Source organism: Coregonus lavaretus, assembly GCF_964263955.1.
Source record: "Coregonus lavaretus genome assembly, contig: HAP1_SCAFFOLD_9700, whole genome shotgun sequence".
Taxonomy (NCBI): Eukaryota; Metazoa; Chordata; class Actinopteri; order Salmoniformes; family Salmonidae; genus Coregonus; species Coregonus lavaretus.
The window spans coordinates 1-13,364 of record NW_028164152.1 but is presented as its reverse complement, the minus strand read 5'-3'; the positions used below and the strand labels follow the sequence as shown (position 1 = coordinate 13,364).

The following is a 13,364-nucleotide window of genomic DNA, read 5'->3' as shown; positions in this document are numbered from 1 at the left end:
ATAAGAGCGTCTGCTAAATGACTAAAATGTAAAATGTAATGTAATGTTTGGTCCCCACAAGGCTGTAAAACAAGACTTTGTGTGTGTGTGTGTGTGTGTACTCACTAGGGACTCTGTTGATCGCCCGGAGCGGTCGCAGAACACGCACGGTCCTGATAGCTGACAGGCTGGCGTTGTGTCCATCTAGAGAATACTCCATCATCCTAGATGAGAAGAGAGGTTACCCCACACGTTAAACACGAGATCGACCTTGTACTGCCAACCTGGGATCCGATCCCACAGAGGTCACACAGGGGTGAGAGTAAACCAGTACGGTCTGGTACGGAAATAGTAGCCTATTATAATATTAACTGAAGTCTGGACACTGACTGTAGGCCTCATGTAGCCTATTATAATATTAACTGAAGTCTGGACACTGACAGTAGGCCTCAGGTAGCCTATTATAATATTAACTGAAGTCTGGACACTGACTGACGGCCTCATGTAGCCTATTATAATATTAACTGAAGTCTGGACACTGACCGTAGGCCTCATGTAGCCTATTATAATATTAACTGAAGTCTGGACACTGACTGTAGGCCTCCTGTAGCCTATTATAATATTAACTGAAGTCTGGACACTGACTGTAGGCCTCATGTAGCCTATTATAATATTAACTGAAGTCTGGACACTGACCGTAGGCCTCATGTAGCCTATTATAATATTAACTGAAGTCTGGACACTGACTGTAGGCCTCATGTTTACTATTATAATATTAACTGAAGTCTGGACACTGACTGTAGGCCTCATGTAGCCTATTATAATATTAACTGAAGTCTGGACACTGACTGACGGCCTCATGTAGCCTATTATAATATTAACTGAAGTCTGGACACTGACTGACGGCCTCATGTAGCCTATTATAATATTAACTGAAGTCTGGACACTGACTGTAGGCCTCATGTAGCCTATTATAATATTAACTGAAGTCTGGACACTGACTGTAGGCCTCATGTAGCCTATTATAATATTAACTCCAACAGGTAATGCTGTTTGTGTGTGTCTACCTTTCAGTGAGTCAGTGAGGGGTAATGCTTTGTGGCCGTTACTGTCTGCTTATTATATTATGTATTATTTATTTAAGCTTTATTTAACTAGGCAAGCAATTTATTATTTACAATGACGGCCTACCAAAAGGCAAAAGGCCTCCTGCCGGGACGGGGGATGGGATGAAATAAATAAATAAATAAATATATATATAAATATAGGACCAAATACACATCACAACAAGAGAGAGACACCACAACACTACATAAAGAGAGACACCACAACAATACATAAAGAGAGACACCACAACACTACATAAAGAGAGACGCCACAACACTACATAAAGAGAGACACCACAACACTACATAAAGAGAGAGACCACAACACTACATAGAGAGAGACACCACAACACTACATAAAGAGAGACACCACAACACTACATAAAGAGAGACACCACAACACTACATAAAGAGAGACACCACAACACTACATAAAGAGAGACACCACAACACTACATAGAGAGAGACACCACAACACTACATAAAGAGAGACACCACAACACTACATAAAGAGAGACGCCACAACACTACATAAAGAGAGACACCACAACACTACATAAAGAGAGACACCACAACACTACATAAAGAGAGACACCACAACACTACATAAAGAGAGACACCACAACACTACATAGAGAGAGACACCACAACACTACATAAAGAGAGACACCACAACACTACATAAAGAGAGACGCCACAACACAACACTACATAAAGAGAGACACCACAACACTACATAAAGAGACACCACAACACTACATAAAGAGAGACACCACAACACTACATAAAGAGAGACACCACAACACTACATAAAGAGAGACACCACAACACTACATAAAGAGAGACGCCACAACACTACATAAAGAGAGACACCACAACACTACATAAAGAGAGACACCACAACACTACATAAAGAGAGACGCCACAACACTACATAAAGAGAGACGCCACAACACTACATAAAGAGAGACACCACAACACTACATAAAGAGAGACACCACAACACTACATAAAGAGAGACGCCATAACACTACATAAAGAGAGACGCCACAACACCACATAAAGAGAGACACCACAACACTACATAAAGAGAGACACCACAACACTACATAGAGAGAGACACCACAACACTACATAAAGAGAGACACCACAACACTACATAAAGAGAGACGCCACAACACTACATAAAGAGAGACACCACAACACTACATAAAGAGAGACACCACAACACTACATAAAGAGAGACACCACAACACTACATAAAGAGAGACGCCACAACACTACATAAAGAGAGACACCACAACACTACATAAAGAGAGAGACCACAACACTACATAAAGAGAGACACCACAACACTACATAAAGAGAGACACCACAACACTACATAAAGAGAGACACCACAACACTACATAAAGAGAGACACCACAACACTACATAGAGAGAGACGCCACAACACTACATAAAGAGAGACACCACAACACCACATAAAGAGAGACACCACAACACTACATAGAGAGAGACGCCACAACACTACATAAAGAGAGACACCACAACACCACATAAAGAGAGACACCACAACACTACATAAAGAGAGATGCCACAACACTACATAAAGAGAGACACCACAACACTACATAAAGAGAGACACCACAACACTACATAAAGAGAGACGCCACAACACTACATAAAGAGAGACACCACAACACCACATAAAGAGAGACACCACAACACCACATAAAGAGAGACACCACAACACCACATAAAGAGAGACACCACAACACTACATAAAGAGAGACGCCACAACACTACATAAAGAGAGACACCACAACACTACATAAAGAGAGACACCACAACACTACATAAAGAGAGACGCCACAACACTACATAAAGAGAGACACCACAACACCACATAAAGAGAGACACCACAACACCACATAAAGAGAGACACCACAACACCACATAAAGAGAGACGCCACAACACTACATAAAGAGAGACACCACAACACTACATAAAGAGAGACACCACAACACTACATAAAGAGAGACACCACAACACTACATAGAGAGAGACGCCACAACACTACATAAAGAGAGACACCACAACACCACATAAAGAGAGACACCACAACACTACATAAAGAGAGATGCCACAACACTACATAAAGAGAGACACCACAACACTACATAAAGAGAGACACCACAACACTACATAAAGAGAGACACCACAACACTACATAAAGAGAGACGCCACAACACTACATAAAGAGAGACACCACAACACTACATAAAGAGAGACACCACAACACTACATAAAGAGAGACACCACAACACTACATAAAGAGAGAGAGAGACCACAACACCACATAAAGAGAGACACCACAACACCACATAAAGAGAGACACCACAACACCACATAAAGAGAGACACCACAACACTACATAAAGAGAGACCTAAGACAACAACATAGCATGGCAGCAACACATGACAACACAGCATGGTAGCAACACAACATGGCAACAGCACAACATGGTAGAAACACAAGACATGGTACAAACATTATTGGGCAACAGACAACAGCACAAAGGGCAAGAAGGTAGAGACAACAATACATCACGCCAAGCAACCACAATCTAACGTCTCCCACACACACACACACACACACACACACACACTTTTCTCCTTGCTGAAACAGTGACACTGAGCATGTGTTTCTCCCAGCAGGCTCCAAACTCCAACACCTCATAGGAAGTTCAGCTAGACTTTAGCAGCAGACGATTCTTAAGGAACGTCCCTGTGGATGTCTCTTTTTCGTCAAGATAGAATACAGTGAGGGAAAAAAGTATTTGATCCCCTGCTGATTTTGTACGTTTGCCCACTGACAAAGAAATGATCAGTCTATAATTGTAATGGTAGGTTTATTTGAACAGTGAGAGACAGAATAACAACCAAAAAATCCTGAAAAACGCATGTCAAAAATGTTATAAATTAATAACTGGCCTAGCCAGTCTCCAGACCTTAATCCCATAGAAAATCTGTGGAGGGAGCTGAAGGTTCGAGTTGCCAAACGTCAGCCTCGAAACCTTAATGACTTGTCATGTTAGACAGAATAACAACAAAAAAATCCAGAAAAACGCATGTCAAAAATTTTAGAAATTGATTTGCATTTTAATGAGGGAAATAAGTATTTGACCCCTCTGCAAAACATGATTTAGTATTTGGTGGCAAAACCCTTGTTGGCAATCACAGAGGTCAGATGTTTCTTGTAGTTGGCCACCAGGTTTGCACACATCCCAGGAGGGATTTTTTTCCACTCCTCTTTGCAGATCTTCTCCAAGTCATTAAGGTTTCGAGGCTGATGTTTGGCAACTCGAACCTTCAGCTCCCTCCACAGATTTTCTATGGGATTAAGGTCTGGAAACTGGCTAGGCCACTCCAGGACCTTAATGTTCTTCTTCTTGAGCCACTCCTTTGTTGCCTTGGCCGTGTGTTTTGGGTCATTGTCATGCTGGAATACCCATCCACGACCCATTTTCAATGCCCTGGTGGAGGGAAGGAGGTTCTCACCCAAGATTTGACGGTACATGGCCCCGTCCATCGTCCCTTTGATGCGGTGAAGTTGTCCTGTCCCCTTAGCAGAAAAACACCCCCAAAGCCTAATGTTTCCACCTCCCTGTTTGACAGTGGGGATGGGGTGTTCTTGGGGTCATAGGCAGCATTCCTCCTCCTCCAAACACGGCGAGTTGAGTTGATGCCAAAGAGCTCGATTTTGGTCTCATCTGACCACAACACTTTCACCCAGTTCTCCTCTGAATCATTCAGATGTTCATTGGCAAACTTCAGACGGCCCTGTATATGTGCTTTCTTGAGCAGGGGGACCTTGCGGGCGCTGCAGGATTTCAGTCCTTCACGGCGTAGTGTGTTATCAATTGTTTTCTTGGTGACTATGGTCCCAGCTGCCTTGAGATCATTAACAAAATCCTCCTGTGTAGTTCTGGGCTGATTCCTCACCATTCTCATGATCATTGCAACTCCACGAGGTGAGATCTTCCATGGAGCCCCAGGCAGAGGGTGATTGACAGTTATTTTGTGTTTCTTCCATTTGCGAATAATCGCACCAACTGTTGTCACCTTCTCACCAAGCTGCTTGGCGATGGTCTTGTAGCCCATTCCAGCATTGTGTACGTCTACAATCTTGTCCCTGACATCCTTGGAGAGCTCTTTGGTCTTGGCCATGGTGGAGAGTTTGGAATCTGATTGATTGATTGCTTCTGTGGACAGGTGTCTTTTATACAGGTAACAAGCTGAGATTAGGAGCACTCCCTTTAAGAGTGTGCTCCTAATCTCAGCTCGTTACCTGTATAAAAGACACCTGGGAGCAAGAAATCTTTCTGATTGAGAGGGGGTCAAATACTTATTTCCCTCATTAAAATGCAAATCAATTTATAAAATTTTTGACATGCGTTTTTCTGGATTTTTTGTTTGTTATTCTGTCTCTCACTGTTCAAATAAACCTACCATTAAAATTATAGACTGATCATTTCTTTGTCAATGGGCAAACGTACAAAATCAGCAGGGGATCAAATACTTTTTTCCCTCACTGTAAGGTTCTATAGATTCTATTTTGATGGTCTCTTGTCCCTAACCCCAAGCTAACCCCAAGCTAACCCCAAGCTAACCCCAAGCTAACCCCAAGCTATCCACAAGCTAACCCCAAGCTAACCCCAGAGCATTGTGGGAATAGAACACTGACCCTGCCATGACGATGAAGAAGTCCAGTCGGTTCCAGGTGTCGCCAAGGTAACACTTAGAACCGAAGATCCCCAGAGCCACCATCTTAATGACCATCTCCACCGCGAAAAATGCAAAGATACAGTCATCAAACACCTAGAACAGGAACAGACACAGATACAGTCATCAAACACCTAGAACAGGAACAGATACAGTCATCAAACACCTAGAACGGGAACAGATACAGATACAGTCATCAAACACCTAGAACAGGAACAGATACAGTCATCAAACACCTAGAACGGGAACAGATACAGATACAGTCATCAAACACCTAGAACAGGAACAGACAAAGATACAGTCATCAAACACCTAGAACAGGAACAGACACAGATACAGTCATCAAACACCTAGAACAGGAACAGACACAGATACAGTCATCAAACACCTAGAACAGGAACAGACACAGATACAGTCATCAAACACCTAGAACGGGAACAGATACAGATACAGTCATCAAACACCTAGAACAGGAACAGACAAAGATACAGTCATCAAACACCTAGAACAGGAACAGATACAGTCATCAAACACCTAGAACAGGAACAGACAAAGATACAGTCATCAAACACCTAGAACAGGAACAGACAAAGAGACAGTCATCAAACACCTAGAACAGGAACAGACAAAGAGACAGTCATCAAACACCTAGAACAGGAACAGACAAAGATACAGTCATCAAACACCTAGAACAGGAACAGACAAAGATACAGTCATCAAACACCTAGAACGGGAGAACACAGTTAGAAAAAACAACCATACCATTTGAAAAAGATGGGATGACACATTATCCAAAGCATATTCTGAAGGGTGAGAGGTTATAGGAGACAGGTTAAAGAGGTGAAAAGTTAAAGGTCAGACCTGTAGTATGAGGCACCATGAGGTGTGAGAGGTTATAGGTGAGATGTGAGGGGTTAAAGGTCAGACCTGTAGTATGAGGCACCATGAGGTGTGAGAGGTTAGAGGTGAGAGGTGAGGGGTTAAAGGTCAGACCTGTAGTATGAGGCACCATGAGGTGTGAGAGGTTATAGGTGAGATGTGAGGGGTTAAAGGTCAGACCTGTAGTATGAGGCACCATGAGGTGTGAGAGGTTAGAGGTGAGAGGTGAGGGGTTAAAGGTCAGACCTGTAGTATGAGGCACCATGAGGTGTGAGAGGTTAGAGGTGAGAGGTGAGGGGTTAAAGGTCAGACCTGTAGTATGAGGCACCATGAGGTGTGAGAGGTTAGAGGTGAGAGGTGAGGGGTTAAAGGTCAGACCTGTAGTATGAGGCACCATGAGGTGTGAGAGGTTATAGGTGAGAGGTGAGGGGTTAAAGGTCAGACCTGTAGTATGAGGCACCATGAGGTGTGAGAGGTTATAGGTGAGATGTGAGGGGTTAAAGGTCAGACCTGTAGTATGAGGCACCATGAGGTGTGAGAGGTTATAGGTGAGAGGTGAGGGGTTAAAGGTCAGACCTGTAGTATGAGGCACCATGAGGTGTGAGAGGTTATAGGTGAGATGTGAGGGGTTAAAAGTGAGAGGTTCAAGGTGATACAGGACTTGTAGTATGAGGCACCATAATGTGTGTGAGGTTAGAGGTTAGAGGTTATAGGTGAGAGGTTAAAGGTGAGAGGTTAAAGGTGAGAGGTTCAAGGTGATACAGTACTTGTAGTATGAGGCACCATGAGGTTAGAGGTTAGAGGTTATAGGTGAGAGGTGAGAGGTTAAAGGTGAGAGGTTCAAAGTGATACAGTACTTGTAGTATGAGGCACCATGAGGTGTGTGAGGTTAGAGGTTATAGGTGAGAGGTGAGAGGTTAAAGGTGAGAGGTTCAAGGTGATACAGTACTTGTAGTATGAGGCACCATGAGGTTAGAGGTTATAGGTGAGAGGTGAGAGGTTAAAGGTGAGAGGTTCAAGGTGATACAGTACTTGTAGTATGAGGCACCATGAGGTGTGTGAGGTTAGAGGTTATAGGTGAGAGGTGAGAGGTTAAAGGTGAGAGGTTCAAAGTGATACAGTACTTGTAGTATGAGGCACCATGAGGTGTGTGAGGTTAGAGGTTATAGGTGAGAGGTGAGAGGTTAAAGGTGAGAGGTTCAAAGTGATACAGTACTTGTAGTATGAGGCACCATGAGGTGTGTGAGGTTAGAGGTTATAGGTGAGAGGTGAGAGGTTAAAGGTGAGAGGTTCAAGGTGATACAGTACTTGTAGTATGAGGCACCATGAGGTTAGAGGTTATAGGTGAGAGGTGAGAGGTTAAAGGTCAGAGGTTCAAGGTGATACAGTACTTGTAGTATGAGGCACCATGAGGTTAGAGGTTATAGGTGAGAGGTGAGAGGTTATAGGTGAGAGGTTCAAGGTGATACAGTACTTGTAGTATGAGGCACCACTCTGCCTGACAGGTGACGTCTTCACAGGGTTGGAACATCCCCAGAGTCACGCAGTTCAGGAGAATCACTATCATGGAGACGTGCTCAAACCACGTAGAGACCAGGGTTAAGGAATATACACTGTAACATAGTCTACTATCTACATAACATACTACATACTATAACATAGTCTACTATCTACATACTACATACTATAACATAGTCTACTATCTACATAACATACTACATACTATAACATATACAGTGACCTTCGGAAAGTTTTCCGACCCCTTTACTTTTTCCACATTTTGTTACGTTACAGCCTTATTCTAAAATGGATTCAATAAATAAAAATCTTCAGCAATCTACACACAATACCCCATAATGACGAAGCAAAAACAGGTTTTTAGAAATGTTTGCAAATTTATCAAATTTAAAACAGAAAAACCTTATTTACATAAGTATTCAGACCCTTTGCTATGAGACTCAAAATTGAGCTCAGGTGCATCCTGTTTCAATTGATCATCCTTGAGATGTTTTTAAAACTTGATTGGAGTCCACCTGTGGTAAATTCAATTGATTGGACATGATTTGGAAAGGCACACACCTGTTTATATAAGGTCGCACAGCTGACAGTGCATGTCAGAGCAAAAACCAAGCCATGAGGACGAAGGAATTGTCCGTAGAGTGCCGAGACAGGATTTTGTCGAGGAACAGATCTGGGGAAGGGTACCAAAAAATGTCTGCAGCACTGAAGGTCCCCAAGAACACAGTGGCCTCCATCATTCTTAAATGGAAGAAGTTTGGAACCACCAAGACTCTTCCTAGAGCTGGTTGCCCGGCCAAACTGAGCAACCGGGGGAGAAGAGCCTTGGTCAGGGAGGTGACTAAGAACCTGATGGTCACTGACAGAGCTCCAGAGATCCTCTGTGGAGATGGGTGAACCTTCCAGAAGGACAACCATCTCTGCAGCACTCCACCAATCAGGCCTTTATGGTAGAGTGGCCAGACGGAAGCCACTCCTCAGTAAAAGGAACATAACAGCCCACTTGCAGTTTGCCAAAAGGCACCTAAAGACTCTCAGACCATGAGGAACATGATTCTCTGGTCTGATGAAACCAAGATTGAACTCTTTGGCCTGAATGCCAAGCGTCACGTCTGGAGGAAACCTGGCACCATCCCTACGGTGAAGCATGGTGGTGGCAGAATCATGCTGTGGGGATGTTTTTCAGCGGCAGGGACTGGGAGACTAGTCAGGATCGAGGCAAAGATGAACGGAGCAAAGTACGGAGAGATCCTTGATGAAAACCTGCTCCAGAGCGCTCAGGACCTCAGACTGGGGCGAAGGTTCACCTTCCAACAGGACAACGACCCTAAGCACACAGCCAAGACAACGCAGGAGTGGCTTCAGGACAAGTCTCTGAATGTCCTTGAGTGGCCCAGCCAGAGCCCGGACTTAAACCTGATCTAACATCTCTGGAGAGACCTGAAAATAGCTGTGCAGCAACGCTCCCCATCCAACCTGACAGAGCTTGAGAGGATCTGCAGAGAAGAATGGGAGAAACTCCCCAAATACAGCTGTGCCAAGCTTGTAGCGTCATACCCAAGAAGACTCAAGGCTGTAATCGCTGCCAAAGGTGCTTCAACAAAGTACTGAGTAAAGGGTCTGAATACTTATTTAAATGTCATATTTCAGTTTATTTTGTATATAAATTAGCAAACATTTCTAAAAACCTGTTTTTGCTTTGTCATTATGGGGTATTGTGTGTAGATTGATGAGGGGGAAAAAAAAACCATTTAATCAATTTCAGAATAAGGCTGTAACGTAACAAAATGTGGAAAAAGTCAAGAGGTCTGAATACTTTCCGAAGGAACTGTACATAACATACTATACACTATAACACAGCCTAACATATACACTACCAGTCAAACGTTTTAGAACACCTACTCATTCAAAGGGTTTTTCTTTCTTTAAAAAAAAAACTATTTTCTACATTGTAGAATAATAGTGAAGACATCAGAACTATGAAATAACACATATGTAATCATGTAGTAACCCCCAAAAAAAAAGTGTTGAACGCGCCATGCGGCACTGACCTTCCACGGAGCATTATTTTCTAGAGAACGAGTTGATCATCTCGCTTTATACCAAGTCTACAATTTAACACATTAGACCGGTAGAAATGTCTTCCAACTTCCACCTGAAGGTCGCTAGCAAGTTTACTAAATAGCTACAGTAGTTGCCTTGGTAACCAAACAAACATACTCGCTTAGCTTTGCCAAGCGAACCATTCAGGCCCTACAGCAGCTTGCTATTATGAACATCATTACTCAACACTTCCAATAACGCTTTCAACAGCAGCTCAAACACAGGACATGTAAGAATGAACTTCATAGCCCCAGTGAATTATACCCGTGCATTATTAGGGACATGACGCACAATCTGGAATGCCCTTCAGAGCCAATCAAAAAAACAAGTATTGAACAATGCCATGGTATAATTAAGCAATACGGCACAAGAGGCAGTGATGTATCGTGAATACGGTCACAGGTAAGATGCAGTGCTGTATCGTGAATACAGTCACAGGTAAGATGCAGTGCTGTATCGTGAATACAGTCACAGGTAAGATGCAGTGCTGTATCGTGAATACAGTCACAGGTAAGATGCAGTGCTGTATCGTGAATACAGTCACAGGTAAGATGCAGTGCTGTATCGTATATACTGGAATCAAGGACTCATTTACATTTTAGTCATTTAGCAGACGCTCTTATCCAGAGCGACTTACAGTTAGTGAATACATATTTTTTTATTTTTTTATTTTTATACTGGCCCCCCGTGGGAATTGAACCCACAACCCTGGCGTTCCAAACGCCATGCTCTATCAACTGAGCTACATCCCTGCCGGCCATTCCCTCCCCTACCCTGGACCAATTGTGCGCCGCCCATGAGTCTCCCGGTCGCGGCCGGCTGCGACAGAGCCTGGATTCGAACCAGGATCTCTAGTGGCACAGTTAGCACTGCGATGCAGTGCCTTAGACCACTGCGCCACTCAGGAGTTCTCATAACTCATAACCCCAATCTTTAAGAACGGAGACAAATTTGACCCTAACAATTACAGAGGGATTTGTGTGAACAGTAACCTGGGGAAGGTAAGAGTTTAAAAACCTTCTTAATAAGCACAACGTCTTGAGTAAAAGGGCTAATTGGATTTATACCAAATCATCACATGACCGATCATATTTACAGCCTACACACCCTGATAAATAAACATGTCCACCAAAATAATACCAAAATGTCCTCTTGCTTTATCGACTTCCAAAAAAGCATTTGATTTTAGCTGGCATACAGGACTGTTCTACAAAGTTATTGAAAAGTGGTGTAGGGGGTAAAACATATGACATAATTAAAATCAATACTTGCAGCATCAAAATTGGCAACAAAATAACATAATTCTTTAACCAGGGGCGGGGTCTTCGCCATGGTTGCAATATGAGCCCTGCACTCTTCAATATTTCCCTCGAATTGGCTATTATTCTAGAAAAATCCTCAGCCCCTGGTGTTAGTCTCCACAATTCAGAGGTTAAATGCCTGCTCTTGGCAGATGATCTGTGCCTGCTGTCACCCACAGCACATGGCCTACAGCAGAGCCTGGACCTGCTAGAGCAGTACTGACAGACCTGGGCCCTGGCAGTAAACCACAGCACATGGCCTACAGCAGAGCCTGGACCTGCTAGAGCAGTACTGACAGACCTGGGCCCTGGCAGTAAACCCCCAAAAATTCCAGAAAATATCCAGATCACAGGGAATTAGACCAAAATTCTCAATTGGTACAAAATATATAGAGTACTGTACACACTACAATTACTTAGGTTTAAATATATAGAGTACTGTACACACTGCAATACTTAGGTTTAAATATATAGAGTACTGTACACACTACAATTACTTAGGTTTAAATATATAGAGTACTGTACACACTGCAATTACTTAGGTTTAAATATATAGAGTACTGTACACACTACAAGTATTGGCAGTGTTGCAACAATGTGCAAATAGTTGAAGTATTAAAGGGAAAATAAGTAAACAGATAAATATAGGTTGTATTCTCTCTCTCTCTCTCTCTCTCTCTCTCTCTCTCTCTCTCTCTCTCTCTGTCTCTCTCTCTCTCTCTCTCTCTCACTGCCCCCTTCTCTCTCTCTCTCTCTCTCTCTCTCTCCCTCTCTCTCTCTCTCTCTCTCTCTCCTCTCTCTCTGTCTCTCTCTCTCTCTCTCTCTCTCTCTCTCTCTCTCTCTCTCTCTCTCTCACTGCCCCTTTCTCTCTCTCTCTCTCTCTCTCTCTCTCTCTCTTCTCTCTCTCTCTCTTCTCTCTCTCTCTCTCTCTCTCTCTCTCTCTCCTCTCTCTCTCTCACCTTGAACACTGAACCTATACACTAACCCAGACAGACATAGATATTGTTGACTAGATGTTTTCAGGGTCAGAGCACTCGCTCTTCATCTTTTCATCCCTGTAATACATCTCTCCATCTCTCTCTCTCCCTGACAGTGTGCTGGGCTCTGGTTGCTAAGTAACGCGGTGCAGGCCAAGGATTCCACTGGACAGCCTGTGGAGCGAAAGAGAGAGAGATGGAGAGAGAGAGAAGAACAGTGAGAGAGATGGAAGAGAGACTAGGAGGGACAGAGAGAGAAGAGAGAGGAGAGAGAGTGAGAGAGAGATGGAAGAGAGACTAGGAGGGACAGAGGGAGAGAGAGAGATAGAGAAACAGCGAGAGAGAGAGAGAGAGAGAGAGAGAGAGAGAGAGAGAGAGAGAGAGAGAGAGAGAGAGAGAGAGAGAGAGAGAGAGAGAGAGAGAGAGAGAGAGAGAGAGAGAGAGAGAGAGAGAGAGAGAGAGAGAGAGAGAGAGAGAGAGAGAGAGAGAGAGAGAGAGAGAGATCTTGTGGTGACGTTTCTGATGGTGGTATAAACCACAGGTCAAAGTCGACTCACGGTGTCTTGATGTAACAGATGGCTGCATGCCCTGCCTGGCAACATATGGATACCTGGATCCACACCAAGTCACGAGGTGCACACACACACACACACACACACACACACACACACAGTGACAGACATGAGCGCATACACGCATGGCCACACACACAT

The 13,364-nt window shown here is 43.5% G+C and overlaps 1 protein-coding gene across 1 annotated transcript; it reads right to left on the bottom strand.

The window, feature by feature from the left end:
- Positions 1-105: 105 nt before the first annotated feature.
- LOC311117402 (voltage-dependent T-type calcium channel subunit alpha-1H-like) lies at positions 106-8,319 on the bottom strand (the record flags this gene model as incomplete). Its single annotated transcript, XM_084192346.1, has 3 exons — positions 106-203; positions 5,836-5,969; positions 8,227-8,319. Coding segments are annotated over 3 exons (325 nt in total), but the record flags the coding sequence as incomplete, so codon positions are not given.
- Positions 8,320-13,364: the final 5,045 nt, after the last annotated feature.